This window comes from Phoenix dactylifera, chromosome 13 (genome assembly GCF_009389715.1).
Source record: "Phoenix dactylifera cultivar Barhee BC4 chromosome 13, palm_55x_up_171113_PBpolish2nd_filt_p, whole genome shotgun sequence".
Lineage (NCBI taxonomy): Eukaryota > Viridiplantae > Streptophyta > Magnoliopsida > Arecales > Arecaceae > Phoenix > Phoenix dactylifera.
The window spans coordinates 4,736,258-4,754,152 of NC_052404.1; the positions used below are offsets into that span (position 1 = coordinate 4,736,258).

At 38.3% G+C, this 17,895-nt stretch overlaps 3 protein-coding genes across 3 annotated transcripts; 2 read left to right on the forward strand and 1 right to left on the reverse strand.

Annotated features, from left to right (window-relative positions):
* Nucleotides 1–278: 278 nt before the first annotated feature.
* On the forward strand, nt 279–2,843 carry LOC120112935. Its single transcript, XM_039133150.1, has 4 exons — nt 279–457; nt 604–1,654; nt 1,748–1,921; nt 2,661–2,843. Exons 1-4 carry the CDS (start codon nt 279–281, stop codon nt 2,841–2,843), a joined length of 1,587 nt encoding a protein of 528 aa, XP_038989078.1.
* Nucleotides 2,844–8,909: 6,066 nt separating this feature from the next.
* Nucleotides 8,910–9,656, reverse strand: LOC120112956. Its single transcript, XM_039133178.1, has 3 exons — nt 9,392–9,656; nt 9,161–9,307; nt 8,910–9,089 (listed from the first exon to the last, which is right to left on the reverse strand). The coding sequence occupies exons 1-3, from the start codon at nt 9,416–9,418 to the stop codon at nt 8,931–8,933; spliced, it is 333 nt and encodes a 110-aa protein (XP_038989106.1). The 5' UTR covers nt 9,419–9,656; the 3' UTR covers nt 8,910–8,930.
* Nucleotides 9,657–12,071: 2,415 nt separating this feature from the next.
* On the forward strand, nt 12,072–17,647 carry LOC103716444 (molybdate transporter 1-like). Its single transcript, XM_026808218.2, is given in 4 exon segments — nt 12,072–12,291; nt 12,293–12,439; nt 12,441–13,480; nt 17,220–17,647. Coding segments are annotated over 3 exon segments (1,227 nt in total). The 5' UTR covers nt 12,072–12,213; the 3' UTR covers nt 13,443–13,480; nt 17,220–17,647.
* The last annotated feature ends 248 nt before the right edge of the window (nt 17,648–17,895 follow it).

Below are 17,895 nucleotides of genomic sequence, written 5' to 3' on the forward strand. Positions count from 1 at the left end.
CCTAAACGTGTGACTCTCATTGATGATATCATATTCGAGAAATAGTTGCTGTGTCAGCATTCCCTTCGCTTCATCGTTGTAATAGCATTCGGAACTTCAATCATTTCCCCTTTTTTCATTTTTCTATTGTCATGGATTCCAAAAAAACAAATAGCCCTGTTTTCATGGCTATTTGTTCTTATGGTGGCGAAGCTATTATTATTTCCATCTCCGAAGACACAAATCTCGATCAAATTTACAAAGAAATAGTGGATAGGTGGAGACATCTGTCTGATACAATGGTAGAAGTTAAATATTTTATTCCAAACAAGTCTAGAATGGTTGTTTCGCTCCTGGGGGATAATGATGTTCGGAAAATGCATCAAATACACGTCAACTTAAATGCGCCGGTGATCGAGTTGGTTGTTAGTCATATTCCATGCTTGATCGAAGCAGCCGATGTCGTAATTGATATGAGGTAATGCAGTAGTTAATTGCATCTTTTTCTATTTTGGTAATCTTAGTTTAACTCTTTGTTGTATTGCATATTTCACATATTAGTTTTTTCATGTTAATCACTAATTTAATAGTTAGTATGCTGAATTTTTGTTAAACTAATTGTAGGGATAGTGGCCCAGCCCAAAATGTTGAGTGCAGTTGCCGATCAAAAATTTTTTCAAAAGGTAGCTCAAGTAATTTCGGTCGAGTTGTTGAAGAAACAAGAGCGGCAATCGAAGAGCAACCTAGTCAAAGAAATTCTTTGGATGCTTGGAAAACTTCTATTGAGGGTGTTGGTCAGGAGTTCAATGATGTGGAAACTCTTCGCGACACGATTCGCAACTTTTGCATTGCAAATTGTAGAGATTTTGTATTTGTGAAGAACGATCGCCTGCGAGTGACCGTGGAATGTGCATACGAAGGATGTGAATGGCGTATCCATGCTTCCCGACTTGGAAATCAAGAAAGCTTTGCAATTAAAAAAATGAATAGTCAGCATACATGTGGCGGAGGGTTGCAAGTCCGGTCGCATCCTAAGGCTTCGAAACGTTGGGTTTCAAACATAGTTAAAGAAAAACTTCAAGATATGCCGTTATATAGGCCTACTGATATCGTAAAGGATATTCGTCGAGAATATGGTGTTGAATTGCCGTATCATCAAGCTTGGCATGGCAAGGAGGTGGCTATGAAGGACCTTTATGGTCACAGATCAAAATCTTATGACCGGATACGCTGGTATTGCGATGCCATTCTTGAGACCAACCCTGGCAGCATAGCGAAGTATGAAACTATTGAAGGTCGATTCAGACGCCTATTTATTTCATTTCATGCTTCAGTAGTGGGTTTCATAAGAGGTTGTAGACCTTTGATTTTTATGGATGGAACATTTATAAAGCATAAGGATGGAGGAGTAGTTCTTGGTGCGACTTCCAAAGATGCGAACGACGATATGTTTCCTATTGCTTACGGTGTGGTCGATACGGAGACGGATGACAATTGGGACTGGTTTTGTCGGAATTTGAAAGAAGCAATTTATAGTTGCATTGAGTGGCGAAGTGAGCAGATCACATTTATGACGGATAGACATCAAGGAATTATTAAATCAGTGCCGAAGTACTTTCCTGGTAGTTACCACTCATATTGTTTCCGTCATGTGAAAGACAACTTCAAGAATCAGGTATGTATAGTCATATTTTTAATTTTCAGCATAGAATATATCTAACTAATTTAGGATGTTGATGATCTCATCCTTTTATTATTGTTAATGCAGGTGCTTGTCCATTATTGTGCAAGTGAGAGAAAAAGGCTGCTCGATTTACTAAATGCTGCTGCTTATACTCCAAGGCTGAATGTTTTCCACAAAATAATTAGCAAGCTTACATTAGATGCTCCAGGGAGTAGAACTTTTCTCCTTAATGCAAATCCGAAGCATTGGGCAAATGCAGTATTTCCAGGTCCACGATGGGGTATTATGACATCTAACGTGGCAGAGTGTTTCAATAGTTGGATCTTGGAGGCTCGCCATCTTCCCGTGCCTCAGTTGGTTGACCATATTAGGATTCAAATAATGACATTGATGCATGAACGGCGTAATCGAGGTTACAATATTCAAACAAATCTATGCCCAGATGCAGAGAAAGTATTGCATAGAAATGCAGAAGACGGTCGGAGATTATCCGTATTTACGTCAAACATAATGATATATGACGTAAAGGATACAAACTACTCTTGCGAAGTTGACCTCCAGAATAACAAATGCTCTTGTGGCGAGTGGCACATATTCCGCATGCCATGTAAGCATGCATGTGCATGCATTGAGAAGGCTGGTAGATCACTGTACCACTTCACTGATAATTGTTTCAAAACTGAAATGTACAGAGCAACATATGCCGAAGCTATTAGTCCAATTCCTGATATCGAGGAGCCCTATAGTGCCTCAGATGAGATTCATATTTTACCCCCAATCAGAAAGACTCGACCAGGTAGGCCAAAAAAAAAGAGAAGACCTTCGCAAGGGGAGTTAGTACGTCATATAAAATGTGGACGCTGCGGAAAGCTTGGGCACAACAGAAGAACTTGTAATGTGGCCATCGACTAAATATTTTGGAGATTAGGTGTAATGTATGGAGATCTGAATTTTTTATTTTTGTCGTAGTCATTTGCTTCTTATTTTGTTGTGGTAGAATTTTGCAGAAACAATTGATGTCAATGAAATGAATTGCATTGTTCTCTGGTTCCCCCGGCACACTCTTACTGGCACACCATGGCACACTCTCTTGGCACACCATGGCACACCTCTGGTTGTGCAACATGTCAGTCATATGTACTATGCAGCATACAGTAATCCGAAGCACACCGTTTATTAGTACTGGAACACTGTATTTATAGCAAATAAAAGGAGTTAACATAATATGGTACACCAAGGCACACTGTTAAACTTCACTGAAAGTTCCTGTCACCATGTTAAGTGAACTTCGAACACAATATGTGAATCCTGGCACACATTCCATACTGGTGCACACTTCATTGGATTGCAATGGAACGCATTTAAGTATGATTGGAATCCACTTCTAGAAGCCTGGCACATAAATGTTCATTCTACGCAAACAGTAAACTATGCTTGGAACACATTTCAGTATGTGGTGTGCAGACTTATAAAAGCCTGGCACTCATTTTTTTTAGGTTTGCACCCAACAAAAATTGCTTGGAACACACTTGTTTTAGACAATGTCAGATATTTGAGTTGCTTTGAAACAATTTCAGATACTTTAGTGTGCCATTTGCCCCGGCACACTCTTACTGTTGATGATATTGGACAAATATAAGACAGAAGCTTCTTGAAATTCAGATGATTGTGTGTCTCTATACCAATTTCTTAGTAAGCAACCCTTGGCACACCATGGCACACCTCTGGTTGTGCAACATGTCAATCATATGTACTACGCAGCATACAGTAATCCGAAGCACACCGTTTATTAGTACTGGAACACTGTATTTATAGCAAATAAAAGGAGTTAACATAATATGGTACACCAAGGCACACTGTTAAAATTCACTGAAAGTTCCTGTCACCATGTTAAGTGAACTTCGAACACAATCTGTGAATCCTGGCACACATTCCATACTGGTGCACACTTCATTGGATTGCAATGGAACGCATTTAAGTATGATTGGAATCCACTTGTAGAAGCCTGGCACATAAATGTTCATTCTACAGAAACAGTAAGCTACGCTTGGAACACATTTCAGTATGTGGTGTGCTCACTTATAAAAGCCTGGCACTCATTTTTTTAAGGTTTGCACCCAATAAAAATTGCTTGGAACACACTTGTTTTAGACAATGTCAGATTTTTGAGTTGCTCTTTAGTGTGCCATTTGCCCCGGCACACTCTTACTGTTGATGATATTGGACAAATATAAGACAGAAGCTTCTTGAAATTCAGATGATTCGCAAACAGTAAACTATGCTTGGAACGCATTTAAGTATGAGTGGAACCCATACATAAATCCCAAGCACACAACTGACACTTCTATTTAAACAATTGAACACACTTCTACATTCCTGGAACACAATTAATTACTGTTTGCACGCAGCATCGTTTGGTTGGAACACAGTAGTTGAATCCTGTCTCGGAAGTTAATGTTCAACAGAAACATGATTTTCACTTTGTACTTGCATATTTGTCCCGTACACTCAAGGTTTGCAAAGTTGGTCATTACTTTACTCAAAACCTGCTTTTCAACTAAAATAAAAACATACCTGTAAGAAAAACAGTATCGAAATCAATTAAATGCAGCATGACAAACCAAACCATGGCACCTAGCTTGGCACAAAATTTGTTAATGTTTGCACACATCAACGTTTGGTTGGAACACACTTGTTGTTATCTATCCCTGGAGGTTGTGTTCAACTGGCTTCTAGCGTTTCAGAAAATTCATTGTGCCATCAGAAGCATGGCACACCATGGCACCAAAAAAAAGGATGGCGGGGAGTCACAAAAATCAACAAATACACATTGTCATTGCATCCTTTATATAGCACGACAGCAAAGAGATATAGGCAAATTAGACTTTTCTCAAAATCATTCAATTTAATCGTCATAACTGTGTCAACCAGTATAATTACACAGAAATTAAAACTGTTACAAGAAAGATTTACATCTGAAGGTACTGTGTCAACCAGTATAATTACACAGAAATTAAAACTGTTACAAGAAAGATTTACATCTGAAGGTACTGTGTCAACCAGTATAATTACACAGAAATTAAAACTGTTACAAGAAAGATTTACATCTGAAGGCTCTATTCTCTATGCCTATTTCTTCTTCTCGTCATACCACGACCAGAACCTATCAATTGTAAGACAACGAGTATTTAACAAAAGTTTTCCTGCAACCCAGGTCCTGTACATAGAGGGATCCTTGAACTCCTCCGGTAATGCTCTGGTAGTGCCACGTATCAGTTCCTCGGCATACATGAGGACATACACCCCGCAGTCCACACTATCTAGTGGCTGTTGTGCGCACTCTCTAATTTCTCGAACGGGACAATCAGGGATATGGTATCCAATGCAATCTTCTAACCAGTGTCTCAAAAATGATGCCTGCAAGAATGTTCACAATATATTATATCTGCTTAACTTGTGATTCAATTTAAAAACAAAAACGATGTAAAAGATTGTACAATTGATACCCACAAATTTGACAACGTCATCTGGTACATGGAAGCTCCACATCGAGTTGTAGCATTCAAAACATTGGTTCGTCAAGTCCAGAGCAATTAGATACCAATGCCATCCCGTATTCATTGGAATAAATAAATATCTACACTGTTCGAGATCGAAAAGTTGAATTTGCCCTAACCACTTCCGAATACTAGGCTGCAAAGAATCTAAAATCTTTCTGGTAACATCAGCTGTCACATCACGAACGCTTGAAAGATGTGGAACTACAGCAGCCTATTAAATTTATAATGGCACACAATTAAAATGTTTCAAAACGTGGTTCCTCTAATTTAAAATGTTGATGTAAATAACCTGTATCTCGCAACGCATGTAAATACTTGGATTATCAACGGGCTCAACGTATTCTCGATGGAATAGCTCCAACACAGAAAAATACACGTTCATGACCTGTACTTCAGGAAAAATGTTAAATAAGCAAGTGATATAGATTAAACTGAGGTACGTCTCTAATTTACGTACATCACTGCGTAGTGGCCCATCATGAAGGAGCTGGACTATGGCATCACCAGTGCATGATGGTCTCAAATTATCTGCATCTTCCCATATTGTTTGCCTACGTATTTCATTGACATGTTTAAGGTACTTTATTTGTGAGAAATGTGAAATTGCACAGTTAATAAAAGAAACTTACTCGAAGTTGTTTCCTTGTAGAAAGAAATCAATAGCTTCTTCATAGTAAAGAGGAAGTATACCTTCCCCCTTCCCGTGATACGTTAGTTTTGGTGCCACTTTTATTGACCTTTCAGGCGACGCCGATCTCTCAACATCAATTATGTCACAGGATTGTAGTAATTGCTAAGAACAATTAAAAGTGAAGACAACAATATAAGTTAGCAAAGACATGGGATATTGAATCAGCAGCTGACATATGGATATAGAATTTTAGGGAAAATGAAAATAATGCTATACCTCTTTAGGAGGGAGAGTTTCTTTGACGATTGGAGTAGACCTGTGTAGCTCCATAAGTGCAGTACTTATAGGCAACAGAAACTTACTTGAGTAATCGGGCGAATCATCCAATTTCTTGACTTTCTGTTTTTTGTGTGCTCTTTTATAAGTCTTCGAAAATTGGGATATGGCTTTTGCTTTCTCCGTTGCCTTTCTCTCGCGTGCTCCAAACTTCACGCGCCTGCATAAGGAGGAGACATATTTGGTGGTCGATCCACATTTCTTCTCGCAAGGAGTATCATGCTCCCAAATAACCTGCTAGTATTATGCAATTTCAGTAAATTACAATAATTATTTAATTGTCAAATTATAATTTGCCTTACGATGCAAAAGTTACTCTACCTCCAAGTCATCTGCACTATGGTGCATATCCTCTTCTTCCGCATCGCATTGATCCATAGCATCATCAAAAGGTGTTGCTTCTCGAAGGAACTTTTCACCTTGTTGGACATCAGTGGGCCAAATAACCTGATAGGAATATGCATTTTACACTTCTACAATATACACTACAAATCTATAATCAAATAATGATGTCAAGAAAATAATTACAAACCTCCACCATTTCTTCACTATGTTGCAAAACCTCTAATTCCGCTGCAGCTTGATCCAGAGCTTCACCAACTGCAGTATGATCTTCCCTCACCTGAGAATGTGTGGTATTAAAGTCATACAAAAATACAAGTTCAACAAGAAGATTGAGTTAATAATTCGTCAAACTTTGATTACCATTGTAGAACCAGTCGCATGCTCAGTTCGTTGGTCATCCGACAAGAGGCCCTTATCTTGGAGGACCTTTTCGACTATGGACAACCTCTTATCTATCAGGACCAACCGGCGATCGTCCCCCCCTTCATCATCCCCAACAGTTTCAGGGTCTTGTAAACTAAAGCCATGTCTTCTTAAACAGCTCTCAACCAATGTCATGCGTTTCTCTATGCTTTCCATTGGATGAGGTTCCCTATGGCTAGATGAAGGTAACTAAAACAAAAGAGTTATCAAACTAACTGTATGTATTTCCTTAAAGACTGTTGAAATTATATGTGCGCAAGTTGTTTGTAAGCATGTGCTAGCAAGAATTAATGATGTGCGTAGAAAAGATAGGTGTGTGCCAAATGGAGCTAAGTGTATGCCGGCAAGTGAAAAGTGCATACCGAATGCAAGTAAATAGGTGCCTAATGGTTTAAAGTTATTGCTATTGCGAAAGAATAATGGTTACAGATATGATATATTGTGTGCCATATAGAAATAAGAACTTCCCATCAATTTACAGGACTTCCCATCAATTTACAGGAGTGTTCCAAATGAAGAAAGATGTGTGCCGAGTTGTTGTTAGTGTGTGCTGCCAATAAATATTGATGTCTAGATGCAAGAGGAAAGAAGAAGGGGCATCGGGAAGAAGAGAAGAAAAAAGAAAAGAAAAAGAAATGCTTAACAAACGCTTAAACTGTGTATTACAGTTTCAGATACTATTATTTCTATGCTTAAAAGTGTATCGGAGTTTCATAAAATTCAGCATGCCATCTTATGCAACATTTTCTGAATATCACTTAACTGGGTGCACAGTTTAATTAACTATGTTCGCAGTTAATTTATCTGTGTTCGGAAACAAAGAAATTGTGTGCAGAGTAGAACTTATTGTGTGCATAATTGAAGCAACTATGTTTCAGGGTAGAATAACAGTCTTCAAACTTTGCCAAACCTTCTATTCATCAAAATTAAGTGTTCACTATTTCATTAAGAGATGTAGCAATGTAGATTTAGTGTTTACTCCATTTTAGTACCCCATCTCAAACCACTTTCAACAATTTCAGAATAATACTTAACTGTGTGCGCAGTTTTATTAACTGTGTTCGCAGTTAATTTAACTGTGCTTTCCAACAAATAAACTGTGTGCATAGTTGAAATAACTATGTTCCGGGATAGAATAACGGTGTTCAAATATTACTAAACCTTGTACTTATCAAAAATAGGAGTTCACTGTTTCATTTTGGGATGTGCCAATCTGGATTGAGTGTTTATGCCCTTTTACTACCTCATCCCAACCACTTCTACAGCAATTCCCTAATAACGTTTAACTGTGTGCACAGTTCTATTTACTATGTTGACAGACAAAATAACTGAGTTCCGAAACAAATAAACTGTGTGTATAGTATCATAAACTGTGTGCACAGTTGAAATAACTGTGTTCCGGGGTAGAATAACGGTGATTAAACTTTGCCAAACCTTCTACTCATCAAAAATAGGAGTTCACTGCTTCATTTTGGGATGTGCCAATCTGGATTGAGTGTTTATGCCCTTTTACTACCTCATCCCAACCACTTCTACAACAATTTCCTAATAACGTTTAACTGTGTGCACAGTTCTATTTACTATGTTGACAGACAAAATAACTGTGTTCCGAAACAAATAAACTGTGTGTATAGTATCATAAACTGTGTGCACAGTTGAAATAACTGTGTTCCGGGGTAGAATAACGGTGATTAAACTTTGCCAAACCTTCTACTCATCAAAAATAGGAGTTCACTGCTTCATTTTGGGATGTGCCAATCTGGATTGAGTGTTTATGCCCTTTTACTACCTCATCCCAACCACTTCTACAACAATTTCCTAATAACGTTTAACTGTGTGCACAGTTCTATTTACTATGTTGACAGATAAAATAACTGTGTGCTGCCAAGAAATAATGATGTCTATCTACAAGAGAGGTGTGTGCCAAATGTACATAAGTGTGTGCCGCCAATTGAAAGATACGTGCGAAAGTCTAGAATGATTGTAAGATTTCTGTACAAACATTGAAAATGTTTTGTAAACCCTTTACCAATGCATCATCTCTTCGCATCTCTATGGAAGCAACGTCTCGTGGCCTTCCTCGCGAGAGAATGTGCAACTCCTCCTCTCTAGGCTCTAGCTTCTCGATCACCTGTTGCAAGCGAAAACTTAAGTTTGGCATCAACTCAAATTATTTTCGATGTAACAAATAATAAGTCAAACCTGATATCGTTTTAAGTTCTTCATGATTTCAGAAATCACGTCCACCTTGCGAGGAAATGAGACATTGCTCCAACGCAGGAGACGTGGATACATGAAGGTGGGTCGTTGGCTTCCAACAAGGCTGTTCGCATGCTCAACAGCCCATGCCTGCAAAAAATCAATGTAAACATAAAATTAAAAGTAAATACATATCTTAACAATGAAATTAAAAATAGATATTAAGATGCTTACCACCAAAGCGACCGTGCAGCCGTCCATATATTTAGCCGATCCTTTCCCAGTGATATTCCTTGACCGCACACTATCGGCTACACTAGGTATTTGTTGGCGAAGAAAAGCAAAAACAGCAAGACCCCAACTATATGAACCTAAGCGGTCTAAATCATCAAGATATGAACATAATGCCTTAGGAACGTAATAGTGTATAGTTGGAAAGAGGATAGTCACAAAGACATATAGAACCCATAACTTTGTGAAATCCTCTACATCTTGTTGTCCGCTCTTTCCAACAAGAAATTGTAATCTACTCTTTACTGCATTTCTATTGGCTTTTTTATGGTCCCCCTCAAAAAAACGGATGATGAGGTCAGACGTGACCCTCCCCTTACTATGCAATTCTACCTCATCGCCCGTCGCACTTAGACCAAGAATTAGTGCAAAATCGCTCCCTACAAAAGGAACTAAAACCTTACTAAACCAAAAACCCTCCTCCTCGTCATCCCAGAAGGAGAGCAGAGTGTCCAGGACAGGCCTACTCTGTTTAATATATGGCAGACCTAGCAAATGGCCAAAAGGTGTGCCGGTGATCCTAACCTTTTGCTCATGCGACAATAACGGAACTAGGGTGACCATAAAATTAACAAAATGGCTGAAATAGCACCTACCATTGACCATATTTTTAGGGCCAACAGCATGTGCTCTGCGTTTAGTCTTAATTGGAGCCATGAAAATTGTCTGCAACACAAATATATTCAAACACAAATTGTGAATAAAATCAACTCAAAAATAGAAACATATAATTGAGTAAAACATAGACGGGATAATGAATGATTTTAATAAACTATAACAACGAACAGAGGACGAAAGAAATTAAATCCTAAGCATTCGCACATTATGAAAATAAATGCCCAACAATACTATATTACAGTTTGTTGCTACGAAAACCTAATCGAGAAATTATGATCCAGGGATTACAAACCGTCGAAGAACCGGCAATATGCCTCGGAGAGGGTTTGGGAAGTGAGGTCGAACGAAGCGCCGTCGACCAACGATCAGGGCGAAGACGCGAGCGTCAAGGAAAGCTTCAGGTGTGGGAGTCGACAAAATGCCGTCGTCTCAGAGCTCTCAGTCGGAGACCGGCCGGAAAATAGAGTCGACAGAGGAACTCTCGGTCTGGAGCAAGAGTGATTTCCCGGTGGGTAGCTTGTTTACGGTCTTAGGGTTTCAAACGGGGGACACCAGATCAACCGGAATCGGTGAGGAAGATGGAAATTTTCGTGGGGAGGAGATAGGATTGCAAAATGGGGGAAAAGGGGAAGAGATGAAGCCGAATCCGTTGGGGACTTCAGGGCTAATATCGTCTCAAACAGAAAGAGAGAAACGAGATGGACCGGCTGTTTCGGGATATATCTCAGGGTTATTTTCGTCTCAAACATAACGGCACAAACGGGATGGACCGGCTGTTACAAATAGAGTAAACAGGGACTAAAAATTATAGTCCGGTCCAACACTGGACCGGCCATTAATTCCCCCTACTTTTTTTGCTAATGGATTCAGCACTTTTTCAAAAAATAAAAAATCATATGTAGTTTTTTTTCTTAGTGAGCTTTTTTATTTATTCTCTTTTTTGTCAAGCCATCTTTTTTGCTCATCTTTTTTTTCTGTCTTTTTTTCTTCTCCAAATTCCTTTTTTTGAAAAGATTTTTTACACTTAAGAGTTCATAAATTTTGAGAAATGATATGTATATACTTTTTTATATTAGGCAAAGTTAGAAAATTATATACTATGTATTGGTATTGATAAATACCATATTTTGAAATTGTACATTGATTTACCTAGAGATATGTATTGACTTGCTAAATGACTAATTTGCTTTGTATGTATTACTTAGCTATAAAGTGTAAATTAATAAAAAGCATATTTTGAAAATTATATATTAATTTATTTATACATGTATTGGATCACTGTTAGGTGTGTATTAAAGAAGTTTGCAGTACATATCAAAAAGTTGACGAATATGTATCACTTGTCTATGTAATGTGTATTGGTGAATATAATATTTTGGAAATTATATACCAATTTGCTTAAAAATGTATGTCAAGTTGCTAAATGACTAATTTATATTATATCACCTGACCGTGTATTATGTACTGGTGCACATTATGTTCTGAAAACTATATATTGATTTATCTAGAGATAATATTAGCTTGGTAAATGACTAATCTGCTTAGTGTTCATCATCTGATCATATAATATAAATCAGCAAGAATTATATTTTATTTTTTTGATTTTTGAATCATAGATCGATAAAACTATCAGTAAAAGAAGTTTCTGATTTTTAGATTTTTTTTATAAAACTATTATTATATTTTCTGATTTTTGTTCCTATTTTGTGAGCATGAAAGGGTGCCGTTTACGTATCAGCGATGGAATGAGCATCTAGCCAGAAGATCAATCATTCTTTCGCACGAAAGGAACCGGCCTGCAGACTGGATCGTCTTTTTTGTTGCCCGGCATGCTGGAGAAGTTCTTTGGACTACAGCAGTAGACGCTTCTTCTTCTTTATGTTTTTTACTTTATATTTACGTTAAAGCTTTATAGATTGCCGTTTTTATTTAAAAAAAAAAAAAAAAACCGCTCTCCTCCCTATGTAAAATCCCGTCTTAGCCTCAAACTAACGCGATACCTTTTCTTTTCTTTTTACTCCCACAGAACGAATAATTTGATCAACGTGGAAGACGGCGAGACTCCCAACGGCACCCCGGCCGGCCTCTTCGCCAAGGTCCGGGCCAACCTAGCCTTGCAGTCAAAATGGTCCGAGCTGAACGGTGCCATGGGAGACCTCGGCACCTACATCCCCATCATCCTCGCCTTGGCTCTGGCCAACGGCCTCGACCTCGGCACCACCCTCAATCTTCACCGGCGTCTACAACATCCTCACCGGCGCCCTCTACGGCGTCCCCATGCCCGTCCAGCCCATGAAATCCATCGCCGCCGTCGCCATCTCCAGCGCCCCAGACTTCGCCGTGCCCGAGATCTTGGCCGCCGGGATCTGCACCTCGATCGGCCGTCATCTTCTTCCTTGGCGCCACCAGGCTCATGCAACTCGCCTACAAGCTCATCCCCCTCCCCGTCGTGCGAGGAATTCAGCTATCTCAAGGGTTATCCTTCGCGATGACCGCCGTCAAATACATCCGGCACGATCAAGATCTCGCAAAAGGGAAATCTTTGGGCGAGAGGTCATGGCTAGGCCTCGATGGACTGCTTCTAGCCATAGTCGCCGCCATATTTATCGTAGTAATAAATGGTGCAGGCGAGGAAGTAGAAGCTAATAACGAGCTTGCTCATGGAGGATCCGGCGAAGAACAGAGACGACGACGGAGGCGATGGAGACAATTACTAGCCTCGGTGCCGTCCGCCGTGATTGTCTTCTTGTTAGGCATTATACTGGCTATGATTAGAAAGCCGAGCGCCGTAAAAGAATTGAAAGCAGGGCCATCAGCTTTCCATGCGGTGAAAATCTCCAAGCATGCATGGAAAGAAGGATTCATCAAAGGAGCAGTGCCTCAGATTCCACTGTCGGTGCTGAATTCGGTGATCGCCGTGTGCAAGCTCTCGACCGACCTCTTTCCCGACAAGCCGGAGGCGACGGCGACATCGGTGTCGGTCACTGTCGGGCTGATGAATTTGGTTGGTTGTTGGTTCGGGGCGATGCCGTGCTGCCACGGAGCCGGCGGGCTCGCAGGGCAGTACAAGTTCGGCGGGCGGAGCGGCGGGTGCGTGGCGGTGCTCGGGGCGGCGAAGCTGGTCATCGGAGTGGTGCTTGGGGGGTCGATGCTGAGAGTGCTAGTGGAGTTTCCGGTGGGGTTGTTGGGGGTGCTGCTGCTGTTCGCCGGAGTGGAGCTGGCGATGGCGGCGAGGGACATCGCGTCTAAGAAGGAGGCGTTTGTGATGCTGGTGTGCGCTGCGGCGTCGCTGGTGGGCTCCGGCGCCTCCCTTGGGTTTGTTTGTGGGATCGCCGTCCATCTCCTGCTCGTGCTACGAAGGTGGTGGATGAAATGATTGGGTTTTAAAAAATTGCTGCTTATTTGGATATGCAGGTCAGTTCATACATCTCTTAGTGCCTATGCTTACTAATAATAAAAAATAGCAGCAGGAATTACATGGCTCGTCGCCTTGGAGACATCATCTAGACGAATCTAGCTGGTGTTTCCCACTTGTTGCACTGTTTACTTTCTTTTGACTTGGCATAATATACTTAATTTTGATTTTATTGAAATGAACTGCCGTTTTGACAAAAAAAAAAAAGAAAAGGAAAGAAAAAGGAATGCGGTGTTATACGCAATCTGTAGGTGTCTTAAATAATAATCAATACAAAATAATAAATAATAAATAAATATTATATTTATTAACTAATATCTGGTCTCGTCAGATCAAGTCGTTAGAGGCCTGGACCATAATGTTGTCCTCTTAGATCAAACCAATGCTTGTCGATTTTCACTTAAATCCGATAAAATTTTAGATGCCGAAGACTGCCACCTAGCATAGTAGAAAGCTCCTCCATCCACATTAATTTTGTAAAAATAAATAAATAATAAATTATTGAAATATAATACAAACAATTACTTATTCTATTTTGGTAGAAAGGTTTAGTGATGTAATTACACCATTAAAAATACTTTCAAGATCTAATAGCTAATTTTTATTTTAAACTTAATTTTCTAGAATAAGACAATAGTCCTTACAATATTAACTATTAGCAATTTTAATGGAACAAATAACCTAATACAAAAAACAATATATTATATTACAAAATTACCAATCACAAATTATATTATTATTTGAGTAGTTATCTTTTGTTAAAATTATTTGCAAAAACCATGCAGCCAAAAATACTGCAAAAAAGAAAGAAAATCAAAAGTCAAACAACAACTATTACCTCTGTCATACAGTTGTCGCTTCTCGCCTTCTAATAGGCATTATTTAGATGGTATATCCACTGCACTCCAATGCTTACTATGCACTTAGCATAAAATATAAGAACCTAAATTTTAAACATAATTAGTATCAGATAGTTGTGAATCAGAAAATTTTATAATTTTAATCTATACCTTCATACCGAATACTCACATTGCAATCATGTTTATGTAGGTAGAAAAAGAAAAAGTCATTTCTATCGGAAAAACTTGGTGTGCTGGTGTTTCGGTCTGGAGAGTTAATTCGAACAACATGTATTGCAAACATAATTCAATTAACAAAATTACATGAAACATGAAAAAAATACTCAATTAATCTGCTCTAATAACAATATCATAACAAAAATTTACAAAAAATGAAAAGAAGATAATATTGCAAATTTCTGTATATCAATATAGAAATAAAAGTCAACTTCTTCGAATACCTTGGAATATAGATCGGCTTGAGAACTCTACAACATAGTGCAAAATCATCTACAAAGAATAGACAATTTAACCCACTTTATTTCTTTTTAAAAGAATCATATTAAAATACATGTTACTCCATGTTACCAATCACATGCTTAATAATTGAGGTTACTAATTAACATAGTGGAACCTTGTGCAAAAGAAATGCTGAATCCAAATATTGATAGGTCAAGAAACAGGAAAAAATAGTAGGGAGGTTGAGAGAAGCAAAACTTATACATTTTTTTCTTAAAAAATAGAATTGCAATTAACATTTTTTTATACATATAAAGCTCTGTGTGATTTTCATTACTTTGCTTGCACAGAGTGCTGCAATCTTTACATTTGTTTTACTTCCCCTGTATCATCCTTGCTGGAGGTGAAAAAAGAAAAAAAAAAATTGAAGATGATTAGCACCAACAAATATCATTTTTTTTTCTTTTCATTTTGCCTCCTAAAATATAAAAAAATTAATTCGAAATACAAATTGATCCATATTAAAATCCAACAGTTCAAACGATTGAGCTCCTTTTGTGGGAAAAAAAAACAGCTGAACTACTTCACTCAATATTATATATAATCAACTGTAATCGTGGACTACATCATCGAATAAAATTCTGGTAGCAATGGGGGCGGATGGATCATGTTATCTTGGTGACTTATTGACTATTGATCCTGATGTTTCTCCTTGTTTCTTCTTTTTCCCTTTCTCACCAAAGCCAATTCACTTTCCATTGTGTTCCCTTTCATATCAGATGAAAGCACTAAAAAAAGAAAGGGTGAATAGCAATAAAATCTTAGAAGATGATTTTTTTTTTTGCTAGAGAGGATGACTCGAGCATGGATGGACTAAAAAGATATATATATAAAAAAAGCACATCTCAAAGTTCTCTTGGCAGCTTTCTTTCTCCAACAAGATTGAATTGGAAAAAAAATTATTCATATGGCAGTAGCCAATTCATGGATCGATCTTTACGTCCATATATCCATATTTTGATAACTATAGCTGGGGTGCATCGATTGAGCGATCACCCTTCATCGAGCTATTGACCCATCTCTGCTGAGCCTCGTTGGACCCACTCAGATCAATCAATCATCACTCAAATCTAAATGGTTTTTGGCCACCGGGGCTCAATCATCTAATTGTGAATAATGATTTTTCACAGGGGCTCAATCATCCAGACAACAAAGATCAATGTGGAGTTCTGCTCCCTGATTCTCTACTGATTGATTCTCATCCAGCCTTGTCAGATCAAGCTATTAGAGGCCTGTCCCATAATATTGTCCCCTTAGATCAAACCACTGCTACTGATCTTCTCAATTTTCACTCAAATCTAATAAAATTTAAGATGCTGAGCACCACCACCTAACTTAGTTAGAAAGACTCTTTATGATTCGCGAGTTGAGTGGTAAAAACCTCTACTCTAATATCTTCTTATATGCATTTGTTTTTTATATATTGAAATTTAATTTTGAATGTTATTCATGCATTTGTATATTATATGTTGTGCATTATATGTTGTATGTGCTCTGCATAAATATAAATTTCTAAAAATATTTGACCAATCCCACGTAGTAATTTATTGGAATATTAATTGTATTATTGTTGCATTGAAATATTTGTTGATTTTAGTTGTTGCAATGATTTGCACTCTAGCATTACTATGATCACATGGATAAATATCTGGTCTCCTTTTGGGACTCTGGTGTGCAGATCATCGATGTATGCTGATTGGTGGCATATTGTAGTTAGGAGTTAGTTTCCTTCCAGGCCATGCAGTGAGACAATCACTACACATGTAACAAGTATATTTTTCATATGATTTTAGAGTCAATCTCCTTTTAGGCCTCTAGTGGGGCAATAATTAGCGCATGTCGCTTGATGGCATGTTTTAGTTAGTAGCTAGTCTGTTTTAGAGCTCGCCACGAGCCGATTGTGGTTATAGTTAAAAAGGCTAGGAGAAAGTATGAATAATTAAATACACTAATTTGAAATATATTTTATGTTTTGACCAAATGCAATAAATATTTTTGAAATATATATTTTATTTTCTTCAGAATGCTTTTATTTATAACCGTAAATCTTATATTATGATCATTGATTTTTTGTATATATTATGCTTGATCAAACTTGAGGTAGAAATGACTTACTATACTTTTTATTGTGGCCATAGTTAAAAAGGCGAGAAGAAAGTATGAATAATTAAACACATTAATTTAGAATTTATGTTTTGACCAGATGCAATAAATGTTTTTAAAATATATACTTTATATTCTTTAGGATGCTTTTATTTATAACCAAAATTCTTATATTATGATAATTAATTTTCTGCGCATATTATGCTTGACCAAATTTTAGGTAGAGATCACTTGCTAAGACTTTTTAGCTTACTTTTGTTTCTTTTGCTCTTTTCAGATTTCAGCAAGCAGCGCGGATGAGATCATGGGGCTACTAGAGAACCGGCCCAGGAGTTATTCTTATGCATTAAATAAATGCTATGTAGTCGATATTGTTTGTGTTGAAAATAAGATTGGAAATTGTATTATGGATATTATCATTTTAAGAGATTTTAGGTATCGTACTTTATCTGTATTGATACCTTTGCGGAATTCTTTCTTGGGCCCTGCATCTCCGATGGGTCAAATCCTCCTGCTGCGATGCCTTCGCTGGGGCGTGGCCGGAGGCAATGGAGAGGCCGGAGGCAAAGGGGATAGTGATGTCATCGGAGATGCCCATGACGACATCCCGGAGCACGTCACCTGCAGTGAAGTGCTTCTCCTTCTGGTTCAGCAGGAGCTTCTCCATCGCTCCGCTGACGTCAATATTCTCATCACCGCCCCATCTTCGAGCACCATTCCTCTTCTTTTAATTTGTCGCTTCGAGCTACTTCGTTTTTCTTTTTTTGAATGGGAGAGGGAAGGGAGGTGTGAGAGAGTGATGGACTGGTCTTGTCTCAGTAGAGTTGAGAATAATTGCTTCAATCAGCCGGCATCACCACAGGGTCTGGGGATGGCACTGTAAATACCCACGAGCCCTTCTAAGTATATGGGCGTAAATGATTCCAATCTGAATTACAAATAGGCACTCTTAT